General features: G+C 45.1%; 2 protein-coding genes across 6 annotated transcripts in view; one reads left to right on the top strand and one right to left on the bottom strand.

The window, feature by feature from the left end:
- Positions 1–11,506, bottom strand: part of SBNO1 (strawberry notch homolog 1) — a 28,922-nt gene extending 17,416 nt beyond the window's left edge. The window contains exons 1-7 of one of the 2 annotated variants that reach the window (XM_052691377.1): positions 11,372–11,506; positions 5,836–5,963; positions 5,115–5,219; positions 4,080–4,389; positions 2,533–2,577; positions 2,059–2,159; positions 885–981 (exon numbers count right to left, since the gene is read on the bottom strand). In XM_052691377.1, coding sequence (XP_052547337.1) covers positions 885–981; positions 2,059–2,159; positions 2,533–2,577; positions 4,080–4,389; positions 5,115–5,219; positions 5,836–5,961 — 784 coding nt within the window. In that variant the 5' untranslated portion in view covers positions 5,962–5,963; positions 11,372–11,506. The remainder of the gene's footprint in view (positions 1–884; positions 982–2,058; positions 2,160–2,532; positions 2,578–4,079; positions 4,390–5,114; positions 5,220–5,835; positions 5,964–11,371) is intronic. The other variant, XM_052691378.1, reaches the window with a different exon arrangement.
- Positions 11,507–16,124: 4,618 nt separating this feature from the next.
- On the top strand, positions 16,125–24,822 carry KMT5A (lysine methyltransferase 5A). Of its 4 annotated transcripts, none has more exons than XM_052691382.1 (8): positions 16,125–16,252; positions 16,588–16,682; positions 18,613–18,769; positions 19,870–20,089; positions 20,809–20,893; positions 21,200–21,259; positions 21,755–21,945; positions 22,594–24,822. In XM_052691382.1, exons 1-8 carry the CDS (start codon positions 16,243–16,245, stop codon positions 22,802–22,804), a joined length of 1,029 nt encoding a protein of 342 aa, XP_052547342.1. In that variant the 5' UTR covers positions 16,125–16,242; the 3' UTR covers positions 22,805–24,822. The 4 variants fall into 4 exon arrangements, with proteins under 4 accessions (XP_052547342.1, XP_052547341.1, XP_052547339.1 ...); XM_052691381.1 differs by having other exon boundaries at positions 16,154–16,252; positions 16,510–16,682; XM_052691379.1 differs by lacking the exon at positions 16,125–16,252 and having other exon boundaries at positions 16,274–16,682.
- Positions 24,823–24,937: the final 115 nt, after the last annotated feature.

Genomic DNA, 24,937 nt, shown 5'->3' on the forward strand with positions numbered 1-24,937 from the left:
ACTGCAATTCTGAACTTTGTTTCTTTTCTCACCATCTTACCCTTCTTTAAAAAAAAGACAGAAGCTCATGTCATAACAAATTAAAAACATATGCATTTGATATTTGAGAGAAACTGCCCTGAACCTTGCCTCCCCCCCCAAAGAGGCAGACTCAAGATGCCAGAATCACAAAAGCAACATTCTTCTATTTATGTAGTGCTGTTTGTAAGTGGAATGAAAGGAGAAGAAATTTAGAACAGGCATAGTTTAATTGCTGGCAGATCTAATCTGGGACTAAAAACATTTAACCATTTAACTACAAACCCCATGCAATGTTTTCTTTTTGCTTTGCTTTCACAGCACAAAGCAATTAGGAAGTAAGATCACACCTTTCTGTCACTAATGACAATAAAGAGGAAAAAAGGAAGAAACTGCAATTAACGTCTGTAAAAAATATCTCTCTTTTAAAGAAAAAAAGTCAGTTCTGGAAAATAAGCAAGGAACAACATAGGCAGAAAATGCATAGGGTAAGTTTCACTCCTAAAGACTCAAAATGAATTTTTAAGCGTAGCAGTGAACACTTAATCCTTTTACAAGGTTATTTTCTCTGCTGAAGAAAGCTTCACACAGGTTAAAAACAAATCAAAACATTTTGGTTCAACTGCACTTCTGAAACAGGCACTTCTGGAAAGAATTCTCTTCCTATTAAAAAACAATACTGTGTACTTCCAAAACTGAGTGCTATGGAAGAAAAAAATACCTAGAGAAAAACACCCCCTAAATCACAAGCCTGTTTTACTCAATCCAGTTAAAATCCTATGGGAATTTTAGCATATGCTATTTACTCTGCCATAGTTACATTATAGCTATCAACAGTTCAGCTTTTTGTCACAGCCAAGACATACATTTTATTGGCATATACTCTGCATAAGTTTCTGCATGGCCCATTTCTTCCTCGTCTTCCTCCTCAGGTTCCTCCTCCTCTTTTACAGCTGGAACTTTCTAGAATAGAGAAATACCTGCATTAGAGTATTAATGTGATATTTAACTGTGTCCTGGAAATTGAACTGAGAAATGCAATCAAGTTGCACTTGAATGTCCTCCCATCATAAGTACAAGATGAACCAGTGAGCTGCCAGGCAAACTACAAAGGGAAATCTGCATTTCTTAGGCTCTAGCAAACCTGGACAATGTGCGGGAGCTTCCCCTCTTTTGCAGAGAGAACAATTGTTCTTACAATACATTAAAGTCAAACTTGGAGCACAGAACTGCCTTTAACAAACAACAATTAGTTAGTAGTAAGAAAATCTAACTTCCCAGTACTCCCATAACATCACCCTACTTACAGATTTATTACACAATTTCACAACTCCAGGGAGCAGTTACCATAGTTATCACAGTTAGATTCTACATTCCCAAAATTTGAATTCTGTTTTTAATGTCATCTTGATCTACGAAAATTCTAAAAGTACACTCAACCACAATTCAAAGTCCTTCACTATTATTACTCTAATGTTTAACATTACAAAATTCACCTGAACAGCCTTCTGTAGGCCAGTCGCTGTGAGCTGCTATCACAAACCAGCCTGATTCTAGTTTCAGCATCTTCACTGGTTACTCAAGAGTTCACAGCACCTGAATTCTACCTACAGCTTGTGAATATTGAATGATATTCAGTTTACTGTCCTAGATCGAACCACCCAAACAATCAGCCATGCTGGAGTCTTTTAGCTTCCCCATTGCTAGTTACACAGATGGGGATATTTTAAATCAAACTGTCTTAAAACAGAGCAACTCAGTTTATCAACTTTAACCAGAACACACTTTCCTGCTTGTAAAAAGCAGTGACTCGAAGCTATCATTTCGTACACAAGTTGTCAGCTCTGCACAGCTGTTAGCTTTAGTCACCCAATCAAGTACTCATCCAGCAGAGGAACGGAGCTTCTGAAGCAACAGATGCACTCCTTACTGTTCTACTGCACAAAAGGCATGTATGAGTAACCACCAGAACTAGTCACACTTGGCTGTGGCCAATAAAATACACACTCATTTGGTGAATTAACTATTTGTACTACTTACCATAGTAGGTGAAAAACTTCTCATTTTAACATCATTTATCCATATTCTCGCTACCTCTTTTGTAGAAGCCTCCTTCTTCACCGCACCATTGCTTAGATCAGCTACCAAACAAGAACAGAAACAGCTGTGGTCAATCAGAATCCCCTTCAGATGTTCTGAGTCAGACTGCACAACCTCTCCTCTCGCTCATTAAGTGAAGGATGCTACCATCCTGTAGGACACAGATGCCTTAAAATACAAGTAGCGTTTTTGTCAGAACCAAAAATGCCCCTGAGCACACAAGGAGAGTTAAATCCCACTGCTACTAACAGGAACTTCCCATGCAATACCACATCTGCCAGGTGTGTATTAGTTTCAAAATGAAGATACCTTCACCAAATCTAGGCATAACACTGAGAAATACTCCACATTGTCAATCTTTGGAGTTTAAACAACAAACCAGAAAGTCCGATGTTTCAACAGAAAGGAACTTACCTGCTCTGGTGGCATTTACCACCTTAGGCGGAACTACAATTATTTCTGAAAAAAAGAAAATCAACTTTGGTCTCAGTTGTTCAGTTCACAAAATAAAGCCTCCATCTTGAAGGGTTCTGTTAACTTGCCTGTCCTCACCCACACTTGAGAGCAACCAGAAACAGGACTTCGTGCTGAATTAAATTCATACAAGGATAGATGTGAATTATTTGGAGGAGCTGTCAAGCTTCCATTAGGTTGCTAAGTCAATGTGTTTAGTGCAAATGATCCCAGAACACAATTAAGACAACTGCACAAATAAAGCGTTTGCCTTACAGAAGCTGCGTAATTTGTTTGCTTTCAGTCCAGAACTTCAGTTACCTGAACTACACAGAGACTGCATTTCCTTCCACACAATTCTCTGCCACTGAATTTTCTAAAGGTATTTGTCTAGTTCTATTTGAATAAGCACAAAAAAGAATCTGAAACACAACCACACACACAGGATTAGAAATGCAGTTGTAGAAGTTGCATGTTTCCTTTTCACTTAAAGAACCATACTGAACTATTTCCTACAGCTGTGCTGCAGAAACACCTACTGGGTCTTGCTAATTACTTATTACTTAGATGCTGCTTGGAGCTTTCACTTAGCAGAGGGCTCCATCAGAAATCCTATAAAGCATTTCTCCTATGAAAGAACATGTTACTTCCAATTCTGCCTATAAAAAAAGCAGTAAACCTTATTTGAAAGACAATGAGGATATAGCAAGAAGCCTGTGCACCTCACACAAAGCAGCAGAGATCTTTTCAAGCAAATTCAAGTAGTCTGATCTCATCTCATATTAAAATAAAAATAATGTGAAAAAAACCAAGTCAGTTTCATGCAAGTTTAACATCAAATTGCAACTTAAGAATACACATGCAGTTTTCTGTATTTAAGATGACTATGTATGCAATCCACATGTTAGAAACAACACACAAGAAAAGACTATCAAAAGTTACCAAATCAGTAACATCTTAAAGCAGTGACATGAAAAGCAAGCAGCAAGTTTTCAGTACATCAAGGTTTTATACACAACAGGTTTGATGCTTCCCATGAAATATACATGGATAAAGACTTCCCTCTGATGGGAGATATCTTAGAGAAACACCCTGTGATAAGAATATCAGCATATACCATGAATTCTTTCATGAGATGCAAGATGTACTCTTTTGCCACAGTTCCGCATTGAGCATTTAAAACAGCAAGAACTCATGCAGGCTCAAGATGCTAAATTATCAACTTCAGTGCAGTTCATGAATTAATTTTACCAACATGCCAGCTGCATTCTAAAATGTCATTTTTTCATTCCTTATGGTAAACTACAGGCTTGATTTTCCAAAGCCTGATATCTTCCACTCCTTTCACCCTGAATTCTATCAATTGTAGACTTAGAATAGCATTTACAAGGTTTCCTGGACACTTCATTTTATTCTGATACTTTAAATGTGAATGAAAATAGGTGTGCAAGTATCTTCACGTTTCACCATTCATCTGCAATTTTGTTACAAAAAAAAAGAACACTCACTTGCTGCTGTTGCTACTGGTTGGGCAATATTAGGAGGTGGCTTCAATTTCATCAGTTCATTAAGACTGTTATTCTTCAGCAAATCTTTCAGCTGAATCTGGTCCTTTGAAGGTGCAGTGGTCAAGGCATTCCGTACTGCTGGTGCTGCAACCGAGGGTCGAGTAGTTGTGCTGGTCTGAATGATTTTTGCTACAGTAATAGTCTGCCTCGTCGTTGTAACTGGCGTCGTTTTTGTCATCACTATTGTAGTCCCCAACGTTGGAAGCTGATTTATTTGATTCAGCACAAAGGTTGTGGTGGATGGTGGTTGCTACCAACAGAGAACCAAGGAGATTTTAGATGACCATGAAAAAACAAACTCTGCAAGCCTTTCAAATAGAGCCCAGGAGACATCACTGCTTTGAGAACTCTTTGTAAGAGCTGCTCTGTGGTACAGCAGCCTGAGCAAAGTGCCTTTAAGTACAGCATTGTGTTGGTAAGTGTTCCAGATTTTGCATTTTTTCAAATTAAAGTGATGAAAATTAATCATCTGAGCAGAAACATTTACTACTAAGGGCACAGAAACTCTGAAGAGAATGTACACCACGTAAACCAGCTCTGCAACTGTTGGAGTGAATAACTTGAATTACTTCTAAGATTTGTGCAGCCTTTCAGGCACACTGAACTCCATCCACCTCACCACAGATCTGCCCTTTACATTCTCAGTTCAGCTGCAACCACCACAACTGTGGTGCTGAGAATTACCTGCAGTTATAAAAGGCAATACACAGTTCAGGGATCAAGTTTACACAACCTCCATACTCCCAGAATACACATACAGGGGAACTAAAGCCACAGTGGACACCCCAATGGACACCCCAGAATGTTTTTTTTTGTATGCTGCTTGTCCTCATTGACAGAAATAAAGTTAGCAACTCACAGGTATTTTAGCTTTCAGTCTCAACACACAGGGTGATAAAAATGCCATTATCTCAGTACTGCCTTTTTTGTTACACTTCATGAGGTTATATACACACACATATTTCATGTTCTTACCCGAACATTTAATAAGGCTGGAGTTGATACAGTCTCTGGTTCTTGTTTCACAGCAGCTGAGGCCTCAGTTTCCAACCCTAGATCTAATGCACTAAGTGGCACTGACTGCAGAGGAATGAAAGGAAGCATCAGTAGGCACTTCTATCAGCAAATGTCTATTATGAAAACTTCAGCCTTAATATCTACCCGAAACACAAGTTAATGAGTTAAGGAATTCCCCATTAACAAGAGCTGCACTGAAAATAAAGATGAGAGCAGCTGATTCCCCTACAAAGTGTTGAACACCATGTTAGTTAACTACAAAGAAAATGTAATTAGTTTTGTGATGTCACTGTTTGACAGTGCTGCTCCCAGAACACATCTAAAACATGCTCTCACAGATTTAATGCTGTCCTGAGGTTTAAATCCCGGGCTGAACTCCTGCACATTTGGTAGGAAGCAGCAAGACTCAATCAACACAAAGAGCTCTCCAAGAATGCATGACCCCCATTCAGTGCAGTAAAGCCAGATAAGACAAAAATATTACACTGACAGAAACAGTTCATTTCGGACTGCTTTACATTAAACTTTTAGACGAATTAAAAAGTCATTTTCTAACCCCAGCACTGCCAAGCAACAACACCTATAGAAATCCCACACTCTTAAACCCTTTGCTACACATCCCCCCGCTATATGAAGCACAAACTCTTCTGCCCTCTGACAAACTGGGTTTTGTTGTAACCTGCTGGACAGCTGGAGTCGGAGTTGCAAGAACCACGTCCGGAGAGTCGATATCAAACAGGTCATTGGGACTGATTCCACTCTCACTCAAAGCAGCAAGCAACAGATCTTGTCCTGGCTCCACCATCTCTAAAAAATTAAGATCACAAATACAAGTTACATTTAATTTTAATTTATTTTATTTATTTTAAATCACTTTTCCTAGATTCTATGAGTACAATGACCTGCATACACAGCTTCAAGTTCTGTATTTGCTCACTTGCATATTTTTTGAAATCTTTTCATTGTGTCAATCAAATTCAGATGTAGGAAAAAAGAACTGTTTGCTACACAAAATGCTGTCACACCCATAAACTTACAGAAAAAAGATAGCTTTCCTAGGCTTTATCATACTTGATTTTCAAGCATCACAAGAAATATCAAGCAGCAGAAGTGGCAAAGACTATTATGCTAATACACGTCTGTCAGTGAAGCATACTGCACAAGGGAAGCACAATTAAAATTCATTTAGTTTATCTTGTAACAACAACTTAGCAATAAAAAGCTTGTAAGGAAAGCATTTGTTTCTCGCGTGCCATTTCATTAGGTAGCAATTCATTCATGGGAGAAATTCTGTTTTGGAAAGATCAAATGTTCCAACATTATTATAGCTTGTCAACTACACATTAAATAGGACACCAGCATCAGGTCACGAGCTCCTTTACGCGTAGGACAAGCAAAATTAATTTCAAAAGCCTACTCTAGGTAGTATAAAAACCTTACATAAAAAGCCAAATATAGTTTTAAGACAGATGTATTTCTGCTCTTCTAAATGCTCTCCCCAGGGCATTCTGCCCTAGTAGTAAGAGAACCATATATTCTGAAGTACAACTCAAGCTGAAATTCATTTCACTTGCTTTCCACGCCCTCACTACCACCATTGGTAACAAAGCTGATCATATATACCACAGCAGGTAAGAGCACAACATTTGTCATTTTAGACACACATTCACAGACTGAAACAGCACTCATTTGCATACATGCCCTTCTCTCTGCACGCAGCTCAGCCCCATCCATCTGGCTGCTCACACGTTACCTTGCACGTTTGGCAGAACAGGTAATTGCAGTAAATAAAACCTCAGGCAATTGATTCTCATTCTCCCTAGTTTTAGTAACAGCAGGGAAAGACCCCCTTCTGGTGGAGGAGTACTCATGTGGCAGCAGCACAACTGAGGAGTGGAGGTGAGGTTTGGGGAGAAGGAAAGATGCATTTCCACACATCAAAGCCTGCACTGCCCAGAGAAATACCAAAGCAACAAGCGGCGACTGGCAGAAGTGCCACTGCCCTAGCACCATCCCAAAGGCCACTCCGTAGGTCTGAACTAGACTTTGCTGGGTTTATTTTCCTTTAAGGCACTTGAGGTGATCATCTAGATCAGCAGAATTGCCTAGTTTGAAGTTTACTGGTCCAGAAGATAAGACATCTAGCAGAAAATTCCCACGTCAGCTCCTTCAGAGGACATCCCCTCCCACCAGCCCATTTCCTACAGCCTCCAGTGGCTCAATAAGAGTGAGTAAACCCAGCTGCTAACTTCACCTTTCAGAAGGATTAAGCCCCATCTCAAGAAAGGGGCTTATATTTATACATACACACAAACACTTAAATGGGGACGATAAATTCTTTATTTTCAGACTCAAACACTGACAGCAACCATCTCATCTAGTTTAGAAGCTTACACCAGTTACTCCCTCAAACTGAAGATTCTGATACACTTTGCAAGCACAACATCACAGTATTAATTTGGGAGACAGCTGACACTTCTGCACGGCACCAACATCTTTGCTCAACGCTGTCAGAAAAAACAACTAAACATACAAATGAAAAAACACTGCCAGCTGCATCATTATTGAGTCTGCATGTAGCTCTGCTCAAGCTATCTCTGGAAGGAGGCACGGCTGGGACGTGGCTGAGGGATAAATACCTCCCTCCATACAGAACTCAGACGTGGGAAATCACAAGCTAGGGGCTGTTTACTTAAAGAAAAAAGACAAAGGAACACTTGCAACAACTTCTAGTCTGCTCTTGCAACACAAGGAAAGGGCTTGCTGTGAGTCCCAATTTCAGAGCAAAGCCAGCACAAGAAAAAAAGCCATAAATTCATCTTCACCAACTGCCCTAAAATGGTGCCACAACCTATTGAGTCCATTTGAAGTTAAGCTGAACATTACCTCAATCACATTTCATGTTTAAATCTTAAAACAATGCTACAGTACTGCAAACAAACGAGTTCCAAAAAAATCACTCACTGAAGCAAGTGATCCAAGCACTACTTCTAAACTTATGCTAAATGAGCACCAGTAAAAGCTGGGACAGTAACTCCTGGAATTCCAAAGCATATCTGACTAGTTTAGGGACACCACTTCTCTATCACAGCCATCTGCACATAAAAAACCCCCAGCTACATTTCCACCATCCTAACCTCTCTTTTAACAGCCTTAAAAATTGGCCTTTGCTGGATTGTTAGCAACCACTGGGAGAAACAGCAGCAATTGTTCGCTCATCTGTCAGACAGCCCAGACAATGAAAGTTGGACAAACTCGTTTCATTTATTTTGTTTCTGTATGCCACGAACAAAGTGACATTGTTTCAAACTAGAACAAAAGGAATTTGGAACTTGTAGAATTTTTACATTAAAAGCACTGAATTCGTGGCACCCATTTTAGATTTGGTGAAAGTTGTGCGTGCCACCACACCGCCATGCCTTTCCCTACTGCCTTCCATAGACCTTCAGGTCAGTAAAGACATGATGAAGTTACAGGAGCAGCAGTATCTCCATAGCTTATTTTCTGCGACATGCACTAATGGAGCCTGAACCGTTATCAAGCTGAAACAGCCCCATAATCTTGCAAGGTAGGAGGCTTCTTAGTTAACATAAGTGAAAACAACTTTATCAAGCTCTGCAGCTCAGCTTTGGCAATACTATATAAAGGACCTGTTTGCCACATTTCAAAAAACCCCAGAAGAAAATATTTATAAAAAAAAGTTGTGAATATTACAAGCTGTTCCCTGAACATTTCACCAGTCCAAGAACTGCTCTGAGCAAGCAGGAGCTCACAGGCAAGGCTGGCTGTGTTTCCTCAGGCTGCCCAGTGTCACAAAGAAAGAATCAACCTGTTTGATAAACCAAAAAACACACCTTTGTAACGTTTGGACAGCAGTTGTATCCCAGCTTTTTTCTTCGCATTAAAAGAAAAACACTGCTGCCTTTTCAAGGAGGACTATCAGAATAAACCTGATGTTTTGTAAGGCCCTACACTGCTCAAGCACACTGCCTGAAACCCTGATAAAATGACAGTTTCATTACCACTGTGTATTATGTAAATAACTCCTGATTTAAAGAAACAAAACCAGAACGCCACGCTTAATATTATGACACGTATCCATGCCAACCTGGCTCTCCCCCTCCCTCCATTTTAGCTTTAGGAGAAAGAAGGAAAACAAAAGACATTCAGCAGCTCATGTCAAACAACCTGTTCTCCACTTCCTCCAAGGAAAAAAAACATATCAGAATCTCAAGCTATGAAAATGCTTTCAAGTCCTCAGTCTGCCATTCATACTTCACAACACTGTGTAGCTAAAGAACTCAGCTATAAATCTTAAGGAACTACAGTGCCACAGCTTGCACAAACGGAACTTCACCATCACCATAGCATGGCCATAGCCAAACCCTTCAGACAAGCACTTGACTGGGACACAGACATTGTTAAATCAACTCTTGTTCTCTTTTTATTAGCTTTCTGAGGAACAGAGGTCTCAAAATACTCTGGAAGCCATTTGAGATACCACGCAAATGCTGATGCAGTACTAAAAACAACAGAGAAGTCCCCTGGCTCTCTGGACTGCATGCTACTCGCACAACTTCACAGTTTAAGGATGCTAGCTTCCAACCTCACAGAACAGAGTTTTCTGAATACCCAGATAGATTCTGCTCATCTCACAGCTTTTGGCCCCAGAGCTGAATACTGACAAGAGAAATTTAAGAAGTAAAAGCCCAGAAGAGAAAATAACAGAACTGGAACACTAGAACCATTTCTCACATGGAGTCAGTCGCAGGCATAGCCCAAGGCCCAGCCTTCAAGCAGCCAGTTCTGACTCCCAAGAACCGGCTCAGCAGAAAGACAAACCCCCCACATTTTGTTTCTAAGCTTGCATCAATGTATTGCATTATAATATTGCATTAATGTAAGGTGCCAGTAAGGAACAAACAGAAAAATGAGCTGAATATGATCCTGTTTGCAAGATTTCCACCATAGTAAATTCTTTGCTTTACACAATGAGCTCAAGGCTTACAATTTAGGAAAACAAAAACAAGATTGTAAAACATTCACGTATTTTTACCTGTCATTTTAATCCAGACAACTCAGGTATTTCAAAGTTTATCACTAAGTTAATTCTTAACTAGAGGGGTTTTTTTTTCCTTAAAAAGGTAGCACAGGCAGTTGAAATGATGTGCTAGATTGTGTCAACTGCTCTTTAAGCCTTTCAATTACCACGCAAGTTTCAGCAGCTATCAAACACCAAGAGCAAGGCTACCAATATATAAACTGCAAGAGCTCTATTTCACACCCTGAAAACACAGAACGACATCAACTGAAACTAAGAACGAAACAGCGGTGAAATAAAAGAGAAACCAACGCGGCCCCTCTTCCCACTTTCAGACCATCGGGGCGTTCTGACGCGGCGCACGACTCACCCCGCCGAGCTCCGTGTGCGGCGGCTCGCGGCGCTGCGGCTGCCCCAGGGCGGGGGCCGCTCCGCGCGGCGGGGCTCGAGCCGCAGCCGCTCCCAACGGCCGCCCCGGTGCTCTACCGTGCCCGAGCCGCCGCAGCCGGAGGGTCGCAGCCCGCAGCCTCGCCAACACGTGTTCCGGACATAAACTTCCGGGTTGGGATCAGAATTGGCTGCGTAATCGTGTCCCGTGCGCTACTTTTGTTTTCGGCCCTTCCTCGCTTTTCGGATCCCCTTCGCGGCATCAGGACCGCGGGGAAAGGCAAAGAGTCTCCAGGCACAGCAGCGCCTAACGGCGCCGAACCCGTTCGGCCCCTTCCCCCTCCCGCCCCCGGCTCCGCTCCGGCGGCGTTCCGCCCTGCAGCCCCGAAACGGGCGCACAAAGGCGGACGGCCGAGCCCGGCCCGGAGCGGCAGTTCCGAGCACGGAAGCCGCCCCCGCGCAGCCCGATCCCCGCAGCCCCGGCCGCCCTCCCGCCCCCGAAGTTCGCGCGGCACCCGAGGGGCGGCGGCCTCCCCCGCGCCCGGCCCCGGCCCGGCGGGGACCCCAAGGCGAGGGCGGCGGCGCGGGCCCGCCTGGCACCGGGAGGCCAAGAGGCGCCGCGGGAACGCCGCTCCGCCTCGGCGCGGCCCCTGCCGCCTAGGAGCGCCCCACGGGCCGCGTCGCGCCGAGACGAGCGGACCCCCGGGGGCACCGCGGCCGCCCCCGCCGCATCTCGAAGCGAAGCCAAGGAACCAACAAACAGGCGGAACGGCGGAGGCAGACTTACTCTCTCTCGTCCCCGATCCTCCGGCGACCGGTCCCGAAAGTCTCCGCCGCCAGCCCCGCCGCTCGCCGCTTTCTAACTCCCGGCCGCCATCTTGGCCCTCCCTCCCCTCTCGCAGGGGAGGGGGAAGAGAGGGGGCTGGGGCCGCCCGCCGCGACGCACCACGTGACGGCGCCGCGCGCCGCTCCCACGTGACGCCTAGCCCGCCGCTGGCGCGCGCTCCGTACCACGTGATCCCCGACCCCCCTACGTTCCGGGATCTAGCCGGTCACGTGGTCGCCGCCGCTCTCTCGCGCGCCCATCCCCCACCCTCTCCGCCGCTGCCGGGTCTTGGCGCGTTCGCCCTGCGCTCTGCCATCACGTGACGTGCCGCTCCTCTTCTCGTCCCGCCTCTGAGGCGCCTCGTTCCGGAAAAAAAAGTAAAAATAAAAATAAAACCAGCGAGCTTTTCTGGCATCCTCAAAAAGCGACGTCTGAGCGAGCGGTCACGGCCCCAGGGCGGCGGCGGCAGTTGAGAAGGGCGATTCGGGCCCGGTTCCCGCTGGGTGGGGGAGGGGAAGGCGGAGGCGAACGGCTGCACGCGGTCACGTGATCGTCCTTCTTCAAGATGGCGGCTGCCGCGAGAACGCAGCTCTCTCGCGAGAGCCGGCTCCTTGCGAGGCATGATGGAAAAAAAAAAAGAAGGGGCATGAGGGGGAGCTGACGTGAGGGCGCGTAGTGCACAAGCGCAGGCCGCGGCCGCGCTGCTGGAGCGCGCGATGTTCACACGCACGCGCACTGTGAGGCGGCGGGCGGCGTCCCGCGGCGGGGCGCGTATCGCGTCTCTGGGCTGGTGGTCGTCAGGCGCCTCGCTCGCTCCTGTCCCGCCGCCGCTGACGTTTCTGGGAGCGTTGCTGTGAGAGCCGGCTCTCGTGCCCAGCCCTAAGATGGAAGCTCCGAGCGTTTCGGTGTGGTGGGAGTGCCTCCGGCCCCGCTGTGCCCTCACAGCTCCCTGGCTCTCTGGCTTTCACCTCACAGCAGCTCCTGAGGAGAAGGAAGGGGACAGCGGAGCTGTGCGGGGAAGAGACGGCCGGGGGATGTGCTGGCCCACGGCTTTTCCCTGCCGATGTTCTACGGGCTGCTGATGTGAGCGTTGCTGCTGCAAAGAGCTGAATGCAGGTCCTGGTTGGCTGCTCGGGCTAATTGTACGTCTGGAGAGAGCTTTTTACCATTACACCACTCAGATGTTTCTGTTAAACAGTCCTGAAGTATTTTCCTGCTTTTGTAAGGACAATTTCAAAGAGTTTTAGCATAAAATTTAAGGAAATTGTGGGAAGCCCTGAAATCTGCTTAAAACATTAAGTACTGCTCATTCAGCTTTATCCAAGTTGGCTTTTTTCATTGCACAGGAGGATCAAAATAACCAATGAGAGTTAGACTAAGCTGTCCAAAGGCAAAGCAACGTCAATCGAACTGATTCAGATTCATCAGTGATGCTTCAGACAATAAATAGAGGAAAAGATGAGAGCTGTGGGCAGCGATGAGAACGATTTAAATAGAGCTCATGTCTCAGCTGCTGCCCTCTGTATTCTTCAGATAAAGGCACAAAGAAGTGCAGTCATGTGCAGCACATGTAGCACTGAAAGCATCTGTACAGCTTCATACTGTTGTGGCCAGAAAGTAGCAGTGTATGGTTATTCTCAGCTGGGAGAGGTGAGTTGTGGCAGATACTTGCTATTACAGGTAACTACCAGAGAAGCAATTAATGCGGGGCTTCGTTTCCCTGTAACTGTGTCTCTGACAAGTACCTCTCTGAGTGCACTTTTTTGCTTAGATATGCTCCTTTTTTTTACGAATACTAGGAGCTGCTCTGAATGTTCTTTTATAGTTAACACCTACTGACATTTTCCTGTGTTGGTATAAAATAATGTTGCTTAATGTGAAGCTCAGCAGTTATCATCAAGGCGTTTGTTTTAATTGCTATCTGATGTAGTGGTACAATGCCTAAAACACAAAAATGCCAGCATTTCATCTTGTAAGTACGACAGGAGCTGGTTAAGTGAGAACTACAGCAACGAGCTCTCAGAAATACTTAGCAAGTGTCTGTGGTGGATGTGAAAGAAATGAAGCTTTCACATTCGGTGATACTCAAATTCAAAATGAGACAGTTCTAAAAATAGATGTGTAAAGAAAAAAAAGAAACAAATTGGGTAAGCATTGATCAAGATTGAATTAATTTACAGTTAATGTTTTTCTTTCCAAGCAAATCCAATGCTTTCCTAATTAATTTGCCTTCCACCCCCCACTGCACGATGCACACTGCAGCACCAGGCCGTAGCACAGCGAGGAGCTGCTCTCAGTCCTACGGAGACGGATGTAGGTCACTGGGTTGTCAAGCCCAGAGCGTGCGAGCAGGCCGTGCTTTGCCTGTCCTTGAGTCACTGTGCCCGGCAGCTGCGGGCGGACACATCCTGCTGGGGCTGCAGGCTGCGTGTTTAGCCTCGGCTTTCCCGTCGGTGCCCCTTTTTGGCCTTAGCTCCGGGTAAGCCCGTTTTGGTGATTCACATCGTGCTATGGCAGAGGCCTCCTAGAGTGACATCGTTTTCTTTGTCGCTCTAGGGATGATGATTGTTTAGCTTGCTTTGCCCTCTAGCGGCGGCCTGCGCAGCTTCAGCGCTTTGTTTAATATACGCTGGTCGCTCCGAAAGTAATGCCTCCTATTTATTTCCATGGAAAAGACAACAGATGCAAAGAAGAAAATAACTGTTTCATAGAGCAAATGCTACAAAGCATTATTTGTAACCATACTTTCCACCACTAGCTATGCACTTGCACCACGAAGGAACAAGAGCCTGCACGCTGCGCTTGGAAATACCTGCACCAGGTGACACTGCCACTGTCACCACTGCTGAAATCCACACCCACCGCCTCACTGTGCTCACATTCATCCACTGCTTGGTGTCCATCAGTGCTCAGCAAGCATCAGTGAATGTCAGTGGGGGCCATTTTTTTCCGCATGGAGAAAGTCAGTGACACACCTTTGCTCCATACTCACTTCCATGTCAAATGCCATTGTGTCACACCTCCCCTCTGCTGCCATCTGTCACATAGCAACAAAACGTGATGGGATATTGGCAGGAAGGGTCAACTCTTCTGCCATCCCACCAATATCCACCTTTGGTGCCTCTGGTGTCAACATCATAAAATAGAAGGTATTACTTTTGGAGCAGCTCTTGTATACTGAGCAACAAAAGACAACCACAAGCCAGGATGCCATTGGGTTTTCTGGTTGCCTGGGTGCACTGCTGGTTTATGTTCAGACTTTCTTATCAGCATTAGCTCTTTGAAGACCTATCTAACAACATTTACTGGTGCACTCGGGTTACAGGGCAGTACTGGTGTGCTGCCAGCAGGAGCAGTGGACACCCACTGCCAGCTTATCAGCAGCCACAGGCCACTCACTGTCCCTCGGGCACCCATTTGTGACATTATCAACCAGAGCCAGGAACACAACGTGACTGCAGAGGACACAGATACGGGAGGGCATCGATAGGCCATCACATTGGTGAGCTGCTTCTCTACTCCTGGAACTCTTGGCAGACTCTGGTCTGATTTTTCCATCTGAATTAATACTGTTGTTTTGACATAACTAGGATGTCACTAAAGAAAATACTGCATAAATTATTAATGATGATTTCCTCCCTGCAGTAACTTAGGAATGCTTTTCACAGCCCCCTGAGAAAGCTCTGGAAATACATTTCTTGTGGTTTTGCTCAGCTTTTTTTTTAATGTATGTATATTTTTCATAATGTTTTATATATGTGCAAGGGCTGCTCCAAAAGTAATACCTTCTATTTTATGATATTGACACCAGAGGCACCAAAGGTGGATATTGGTGGGATGGCAGAAGAGTTGACCCTTCCTGCCAATATCCCATCACGTTTTGTTGCTATGTGACAGATGGCAGCAGAGGGGAGGTGTGACACAATGGCATTTGACATGGAAGTGAGTATGGAGCAAAGGTGTGTCACTGACTTTCTCCATGTGGAAAAAAATGGCCCCCACTGACATTCACTGATGCTTGCTGAGCACTGATGGACACCAAGCAGTGGATGAATGTGAGCACAGTGAGGCGGTGGGTGTGGATTTCAGCAGTGGTGACAGTGGAGGTGTGTCACCTGGTGCAGGTATTTCCGAGCACAGCGTGCAGGCTCTTATTCCTTCGTGGTGAAAGTGCATAGCTAGTGGTGGAAAGTATGGTTACTTTTGGAGCAACCTCCATAACTGTACTATTTAAAGAGGTGACGTGTGAGATATTGCAAATCTCCACGATGACAGCCACTGCCCCGCGGTCCTTTGATGCATGCCATGTTGACTCGTTGACACTTTAATCATTGCAACGGTCATTTACTTGTTCTGCAGCACGTACCCCAGGCCTGCCCTTGGGTGCTGAGCCATCTGCTGATGCTGCGGGTCCCTCGAGCTTTGCTGCTGATTTTCTCACGTTTAATATATATAAAAAAAGTCGAACAATTTCGCAGCGTTGCTATCCACGTGGCGAGGCACAGCCGCGGAAGGGTGTTACTCCCAGGACCGCCAATCAGCGCGCCGGTTGCCCTTCGCACAGGCCAATCAGCGCCCAGGGGACGCACATTTAAACACCGGTCCCGGGAGCTCGTACCCTCTTCAGTCTGACAGCCGGGGGGGCGGGGCGCAGCTCTGCGAGCCAATCGGCGGCGCGGAAGCTGTTATCCGACACCCGATTCAGCCAATGGGGGTGCGGCAGGCGGCGCGGCGTCTCCCCGCGGGGCGGTTGGCGGCGGCGGGGGAGCTCCCGGGGTCGGTGCCGGGGGAGCCGCGCCGCGGGGGCTCCTGGGCGCCGCGCCGCCGCCGCCATGGCTAAAGGTGCGCGGGCGAGGGGGGAGCGCTGGGTGCCGCTATGGGGGGCCGGCGGCGCGCGGCGCGTACATATGGATCGGAGATGGGCGCGGGCGCGGGGTCGGGTGTCGCGGAGCCGCTGGCGGCGCGGAGACCACTACCGGGAGGCGCGGAGCGCCGGGGCCGGCGGGACTCCTCCCCCGCGCGGTGTGCGCAGCTCGCCGGGAAGGGGCTGGGCCGCCGCGGCTCGCCCTGCTGCAGTAAGCCCTTTAAACATGGCGCAGGCCGCAGGGGCCGGGAGATGACCGCGAGCGGCGGCGCGGGACACGGCTCAGATGCTGCTCTTCCTTCCTCGTTCCTAGGCAGGAATATGCCCAAGGCCAGGGCGGGCGGCGCGGAGAAGGCGAGCCCCGAGAACGCCGAGAGGAAGAGCCCCGGCCGCTCCCGGGCCGGTGGGGTAAGTGCTGTCTGGGTCCGGGGCGGGCGGCTCCCGGTGTCTGCTGCGGGTGCGCCCTGTGGGGTGGGGCGGACGGCGGCCCCGGGAGCCACCGGTACGGGGCTCTCCGTCGGAGTCGGAAGCGGGGGGTCTTCGGCGCAGCCGGGGTGTGCCGTGTCCTCCCTGCCCTGCGAGCGGCGGGAGCTGCTGTCAGCGAGCGGCCCTGCTCCTCTGCTATCCGCGCTGTCCTCTATCTCCCCTAGAGGCTGCGGGCCCGGGCTTGGTAATGGCTTTGCGTTTAAACCTCGCTAGGACGAATCTTGGCTATCGCGTCGAGACCCCGGGATCCTTAGTAGCCCTTAACGTGTGCTGCTGTGCTGAGAAAATCCGTGCCGCGGAGGCTCTGAAGCTCGGCACAGACAAAGACGTGGCAGCCGGGAGCGCCTTGCTGCAGGCGGGGGCTGGGGGGGAAGGGAGCGGCCCGGGGACGTGCTGGCGTGGCCCCGTCAGTGTGTGCACGGAGCTCCGTGGGCAGGTGGGCTGCTGCTGGCCTTCCAGGAGACGGCCAGCTGTGGAGCTCCTGCCAAATGTCAGGAGTCTCTCAGTGTGGGTTTCACTACCTGTATTTGTTAAAATCCAGTGTTGTTGTACGTCATCCTTAAAGCCCTGCTTCCGTAAATAAGTGAGTCTCGTTTCTGGTGGACTTCTCCCATTGTGAAGGTGGAAAGCTCTGACTGGCTTCTCAGGGTGTTCTGCTGTGATCTTAATTCTTACTGAAGCTTTTGACTGATCTTATTTTGAGTGTAGCTGTGTACTCTGTTACTTGTTTTCGTTAAGTACAATTTTCTTATGTGCTGCGTGCTTTGTTTACTTCATTAGTTCTTATGTGATGAGATATATTAGAGCATCTATTTAGTGAAATGACTGTATTTGAGCTATTTTACTCTCAAATGGGAGCCTTTGAATGTTTTAAAAGAAAATGCATGCAGAACTTGATTGTTTTTTATTTCAACTGAGTTGCAGTATCTGTAAGTGCTTTCACTTGAGTCAAAATACAGCCAAGACAAACTTGTTCTGGCCAACTCACAGCTGTTTGTCCCGACACTGGGGCTTCACAGCTAAAATCCCTGTGCCTGACATACCTGCACAGTCAAGCTTGGCCTGCTTGCAGAGAACCATAAAAGCAAAGATGTCACAACTCCTGTTAGCTTTGCTAAGTCTATACTCCTCCCTACTGGGGTCTTCAGCCTGAACCAGCTTTTGAGCTTCAGCTTTGTGTTGTTTGACCGTACCAGAGGGTTTTACCATTTTGCTGGCAGGGACCAAGTGCTTTGCCTAGAGTATTGCATGTTTCTTATGCCATCAGCAGTCTTAACACTCCATTTCATACAATATAATGGATAAACAGATAGCACTGCTCATCTCCCAAACCTCAATGAGAGGTGTCACTCAAGGTGGACTTTCAAAAACTGTCTTCTATGCTGCTCTGTAGAGCATATCATTAATTGCAATACCATTTGACACACAGTGAGCATTTGGGTAAGCTCATGCTTCCTTGGCTATGTGAGGTATGTGCTAGGCTTGGGCAGTTTCTGCTGTGTTATTGGTGTCTTCTTTGGCTTGTGCTCTCTGAGCAGCTCAGAGTTCATATCTTGAAGCAGAGGGTGGAAACTGGTGTTCATTATGGCTCTCCTATCCTACCACATTGGACATGAAAATCCTCTTGAACTAAGAGGTTTGCATTAGTAAAGTTCTGAGTGCTTACCCTGGTAATGTTTTCACATTATTGAGGTAGTAGTGGTAGCAAGGATGATGCATTAAAGCAGTGCAACTTGCATTAGCACAGTCAGCTGCCAGCCCTGCTCTTTGCAGCACGGTGTGGATACCAACTGGAGGCTCCCAGCATCTCTGTGATACACTTTTTTTGTTTGTATGTGTGAATCTGTTTTAGGAGAATGTGTTTACTGGTCAATCCAAAATCTACAGCTACCTGAATCCCAACAAGTCTCCTGGTGCTCGCTCCCCACTTCAGGAAGAAAACTCTGTCATGTATCACGAAGTGAAATGCCAGGGCAAAGCGCTAACTGAAACCAACAGGAAAGGAGATGGTAAGCTTGATCTTTGGATTGCCTGCTTTGTGAGGTGTGCTTTCCTTCCCACCCCCCAGTTTTAGATCTGTAGGAGGTGGGCAGCTCCCCTGCTCCAGTTGCTTTCCCAAATCCTATGGCTCTGTCAGCAAAGAAACTCTACAAGGATGGCAGTGTCCTTATCCTTTTCAGAACTGAAGTCACAGATTTACTAGGTGATTGTGGAAAACAAACAAAAACCCCACAGCTGGTTTGTGCTTAAAGGTGTGATTGTTAAGTGTGGTAACTTGTTGAAATGTTTTGATTCAAATGTTATTTGCAAGTAGATGTTTTAAGCCCCACTGAGCACAGGAAAACTTACAGGCTGTAACTCCCAGGTTTCACCAAGAAAGTGAAGATGGCTTTAGTCTTCCCCACAGTGGATCAGTGGCCTTTCAGCAGTACTTCATTTCTCCAATGAGATTGAAGCATCTGTCTTGGCCCAAGGAAATTAAACCTGGTAATTGGTTTTAAATGAAAACTTTAGTCAGCTTTAAGACATGTCTCAGTTACCCTGAATCAGTCAGCTGAGGAGGATGTGGTCGCCTCAAGGTGGGATAGGCTCAACCAAGAAAATGTAACAGAACTTTTTCTTGTAAGCACCTGCCCTTTGGCTCCTGTGGATTTGGTCTGAGTGGTATTGGCCCCTTAGCACCAGCTCCTGCGATGACTGATTGCAGCAGTGTGGGGTGCAGGCACTTCTGCTCCTTCAGGGCAGGTTGCTGATTCCTTTATTGCAATTTGAGAACTCAGTATGCCAAGTGCACTGGCTGGCAGGCTGTTTGTACCATGGACTGTGATTTGGGTTAGGTTCACTGCTCAGTTCTACACCCATGACAAAGAACTTGCTCTTGTTTTTACCTGTTCCTTTTCTTATGCTTCCTTCTATACCATAGCAATGACTACTTGAAAGTCCAGTGACAGTCTGCCTGGGTTCTAGCAGAAAGAGATTGTATCATTTATTTCCTACCTCTTTCTCCTATTTGACGGAACCAGAAATAGAAACTATTGGAATTCATATAGAAGCACTCTGGTATAGATGATCTTCAATTCAGAGCCATTCTTTATTTCTTTCTCACTAGAAAAAAAGAATGGTGGCAATATAATTGAAGGTGCTACGAAACCAGAAGACCAGAAAGATAAAGAAAGTGGGTGCAATACTTCAGTGCTGTCTTCTGATCCAAAAACCCAAGGATCTGTAGAAGCTGAGAAGACGCTTCTGCCCTCAGACTGTGCTGGCGAGGCCAGTGCAAAGCCAGCTCAGAAGAAGACAGTTAAAGCAAAGCGTGGACCAAGAAGGAAGTAAGTGACTTCTGGAACTGTAAAAGCTTTTCTGCTTTAGGCCATTTTGCACCAGGGGGCCTTTATCTACATTTTGCCTTGATAGGCAAATAGAGAGGCTATTGATAAGCCAGACCTGGAATTAATGTTTCCCTTGCTTTGCTCTTTTTTGGGGACACATTTTAAAGAAGATTCCTTTTCTTCAAAAATGGCATATTTGAAAATGCTAAATAGCACCCAAAGCATTGCAGTCTTGCAGATGACTATTTCACTAGCAAGCAAGGCAGAAATTAATTTAGGAACCACTAAGACTTACTGTTCTGTGGACAAATGGAGTCTGTCTTGCCAGATTCACAATGTTAGATTATTGTAGCTGGGGGAGTGCTGGCTGAGTTGATAACTTTACTCATGTTAATGAAATAATGTATCCTAACATTAATGAATTCATGGCCAAGCTGCTTTAATGACCTACATTTTTGGGAAGGCACGTGGTGGGGACTTCAGAGTTTAATGTGATTTTTCAGTTGATTTCCAGTGGCATCTCAATCTTGTGGTTAAAGGATTAGTAATATGGTATGTAGCTTCTGGCTTGGAATGCAGAATACTGGTAAGAACATGGATTCATGCTGATCAACATTTAACATAAGCTTAAAAATATGTATATATTTTTAGTTACCTGTTTCAGAGGTGTAACTTCAGAAGTAGTTTGAAATGTGTTTCCTGCTTTTCTTATTCCTTAGAACACAAGGAAGAGCACCGAATCGAAAGGTGACAGATTATTACCCAGTGAGAAGAAGCTCCAGGAAGAGCAAATCTGAACTGGAGGTAGTGCTTCCTAATGAAATACCAGTACTTAATGCAGTAGCAAATGTTCACTGGAATTATTGTTAGGAATGTTTCTAAATACAGAATTATTGGTCCAGTTATTTTTAGGATGGAATTTAAATGATAATGCATTCTTGGGGGATGTCTCTTTATTCTGTCTCTGTACAACTTAGTTTTGCTGGAAAGAGGGATGGCTTGGAAAAACTGAATGCCATTGGCCAATCATTTCCTGTTAGCTATGGAATAAAATACAAAAGCTACCAACAAATAACTTGGTCTTGTTTTTTTGTCTTGTTACTTCCTCAGACTGAGGAAAGGAGGAAAATCGATGCACTAATTACAAGTGGGAAAGAAGAAGGAATGAAGGTAACAGCAATGCTAACCTGAGTACTGTGTATTGTTCATGCAGTAAGCTCTTAAAAGCACAGTGGTTCTCAAAAAGCAGCAGTGTGCAGTTCACACTGTGGCTTCTAGGACAGTGACATCCTTGTAGGAGTTGTACAGCTCACAGGTAGAGGCAGGAAGAATGAAGTGTTCTAGTGGGTAACTAATTCAATTTGTGTGATTGACCTTTCTATACTCCTGTCATCTCTTCTTCCTGTGCATGCTAATGGTAACATTGAAATGGAAAAGCTTAGGCATTCTAATGCAAAATGCATGGTAGCTGTGTTGCATCCTGAAGTCGCTCTATTTCTCTAATACAGTAAATTGTGCTTCCACAGCTTTGTCTGTGACATTCAGATGCTGTGCCATGTCACTTTAATGACAAATGTCATGCACTCCTTTCCTAGTAAACAGCTTACTGGCAGTCATGAGTACCTTCTCATTTCCCATGTGATTTGTTTCTTTTCAACTCAACAGATTGATTACATTGATGGCAAAGGCAGAGGAGTAATTGCTACTAAACATTTTAATCGTGGAGAATTTGTAGTTGAATATCATGGAGATCTCATAGAGATCACTGATGCTAAAAAGCGGGAGGCTGTGTATGCTCAAGATCCATCCACAGGCTGCTATATGTACTATTTTCAGTACCTCAGCAAAACATACTGGTAAGCTGCTTTTGCTTTGTGTGTTACAGATGAGCAGTAGAAACTTTTGAATGCTGTTTTTTGTTGTTGTTTGTGTGTTTGTTTATTGTTTTCATACAGTTTTGTTGGTCTTTTTTGGTTGGGTACCACGAGTTAGGGAATCCTCTTGGAGCGCTGTTTGCTGGCCAAGAGCTCTCTGTACCTCTGGGTTAAAGGGATTGATGAGCAACTCTCAGCCCTATTCCCTGAAGCACAGCACCATCTGTATGGAGAGATGTATCTACTTTGGATGAGACTTCCAGCGTTGCCATGGATTTCTTCCTACACTTACTGTCTTGTGAAATTAGCCACTTTTCCTGAGTTATGATCATTTTCTTTTAGAAAAGCAGTAGAAACAGATAGGAAGAGAAAAACACTTCCTTCAGGTGTCTCTGGGTGCTTCTTCCTTCAGTACTTGTCACCAACTACACATGCATGCTTCATCACTCCAGTGTGGTTTTTCTTTTTTATTTTTTCACCCTAAACTTCAGTTCTTCCAAAGCCATTGCACAGACAACTTCTCTATTTTAATTTCCAAGCCTTGTATGTATTCCAAATTCTTTATCTAGTTTGCACTTTGTTTCTTGTCCTTTAATATGATTTGTGCATGAAATGTTCTTGTTCTTCCAGTGTTGATGCTACAAAAGAAACTAATCGTCTGGGAAGACTGATTAATCACAGCAAATGTGGCAATTGTCAAACAAAGCTTCATGACATTGATGGTGTGCCTCATCTCATATTGATAGCTTCCAGAGACATTAAAGCAGGTGAAGAACTGTTGTATGACTATGGAGACAGAAGCAAGGCTTCCATTGAAGCTCATCCATGGCTAAAACACTAATTCTTCATCTTCTGGGTGTGGCTTTAGGTTGTTTTTTGGGGGAGGTGGTGGAGACTGAGTGCTCTGCAAGGAGTCAGTGGATTTTTTTTCTTCCATCCTCGCTTCCCTCAGCTTTCTTAGTGAACTGCTTATGGTTCTGAGCTCTTTGAAAACTACGTTTTTACTTTGCAGTATTTAAATTCCTATTACAGATTTCCAAGCAGGCTCAAGTTTTCTCTTAGATTGCCAAAACTTCTGTATTGTAAAAGGAAGCCCTCCCTAGAAATCAGAACCCTCCTGCATAGTGACCACTGCCACCTGAGCATGTGAAGACTTGCACAGATTGGAACTTAATCATTTGGATTGTGCTTCTGCATCTGCAGTGAAGTCTTATACTCCAATTTTTGGGGTGGTGAACTTGACATTAGCTTTATGACAGCAAATGTGCTTTTTTTATGCTGACTCCTATGTCAGTGGCTTGACTACTTGTTAGACTTCTTGCAAAGATTTTTTTTTTTAATGGATGCTATTGTTTCTATCATTCTCAAATAACTTGTGGTGGGGTTCTTTTTTCTTTCCCCCACTGTGGTGTCTCATTAGTGATTAACTTCAGATGCACTTGTGCTGAGGGAAATGGATGGGCATACTGGCTTTTTTTTCAGAGAAATGACTCCAAGACAAAGATGGATTTTGATAGGCTGGGTTGATACTGATTAAAAATGTAGGAATTTAACTTTCTGAGAGAATCAACGTTGGAGACAACTTTCTAAAATTTGGGATGGTATCTTTTTATAGTTGATGACTGATTCTTGGCGGTGATTCCTAGAGGGTTTTAAAGAAGCAAAACAAACAAAAAAAACTCTCTGAAAATTTTATTACCTTCCTATGCTATTTATAGCTCCATCAGAAGTTATTTATTTACTGTGAATGCTTGAAGTAGAGCATAGTGGTTCTGTAAGTCATCTTTTATATGCAGCTTCAAATGGTAATGATGGTGTTTGTGCAATGAAGAAAGGTATATTCCTTATTGCCTGGTCCTGTAGGTCTGTCCAGCATGGTCTGGGCCCACTGTCTTAAATGGGAGCTGTGTGCTTAGCATCTTGCAGATGTTTTTAACATCACCAAATCTGTCATGTGGGCGGGCAATATACAATGCAGGTCCTTTATGTTAAAGATGAGTTCTTACCAATTAGAATTTTTGCCAAGGAAGGCTTGGCATGTGTGTAGATGAAGATGGCTGTGAGCCATTTGTTGTGCTTGCTGCTGGAAGATGTCAGCAAGGGATCTGTGGCTCTGCTTGTCTTCTTTTCCCTCCATGTCTTGAAGGCTGCAGCTGCTCCAGCTAATGCCCTCTAGGACAACCTTGCACGCTTGCCTGTGTGATAGGTCAGATAGCGACATCGTGGTTGTATGCTCCAGCAGCAAGAGAGGTGGCAAAGTGATGTATTTTTTAAATGAAAAACTTGAAGACAACGTCTCTGTAAAATAAAGAATATATTTATTATTTATGAAGTGGCTGTTATAGTACCTGTGTCTCCATTGCAGATCATTAGCATTTTGAAAGAAAGCTGTGAAAATCATTAGCCATTAACTGCTTGATGTTATTTAGCATTTAGCACCAGGCCAGCTCAGCAGAGAGAGCCTTTGTATTTTCACAATTTCTGAATTAACTGGAGATCTGTTACCTTGTTAGGAGTTCCAGGTAAGCTTCTTTCACTGTCTTGTTTTAGTTGGCAGTGATTTCTCTCTGGTATCAAGAACAAGATACTACTGTACATTGCTGTAGCATCTGTTGTACTAGAGTGCTTCCCTTCAGTCAAAATTGGAAATCAAATGCTTCCTCTTGTTCTTTGTTTAAGAATTTGCTTGTTCTCTATCAGATTAAATAGCTTAACATCTCTGTGCTTTGGCGTCACTTCTGTAAATAACAAGGAGGGAGAATCTCCCTATTTTTACATAAAAATTGTCTTCTGAAATGCTTAACTGGTAATCAAGTAGCACTGCATCAGAAGATAGTAATAAAGCTGATGTTGCACTGAGGGTGTCTTTTGCTTTGGTAGGAGCAGTGTGTGTGTGTATGTATATGCTTGTGTCTATAATACTTCTCAGAGGAACATGAAGCTATGATTTTTATCCTCGTGCCTTACAGGAGAT

The sequence above is a fragment of the Tympanuchus pallidicinctus genome, unplaced genomic scaffold, assembly GCF_026119805.1.
Source record: "Tympanuchus pallidicinctus isolate F22 unplaced genomic scaffold, pur_lepc_1.0 scaffold28, whole genome shotgun sequence".
Taxonomy (NCBI): domain Eukaryota; kingdom Metazoa; phylum Chordata; class Aves; order Galliformes; family Phasianidae; genus Tympanuchus; species Tympanuchus pallidicinctus.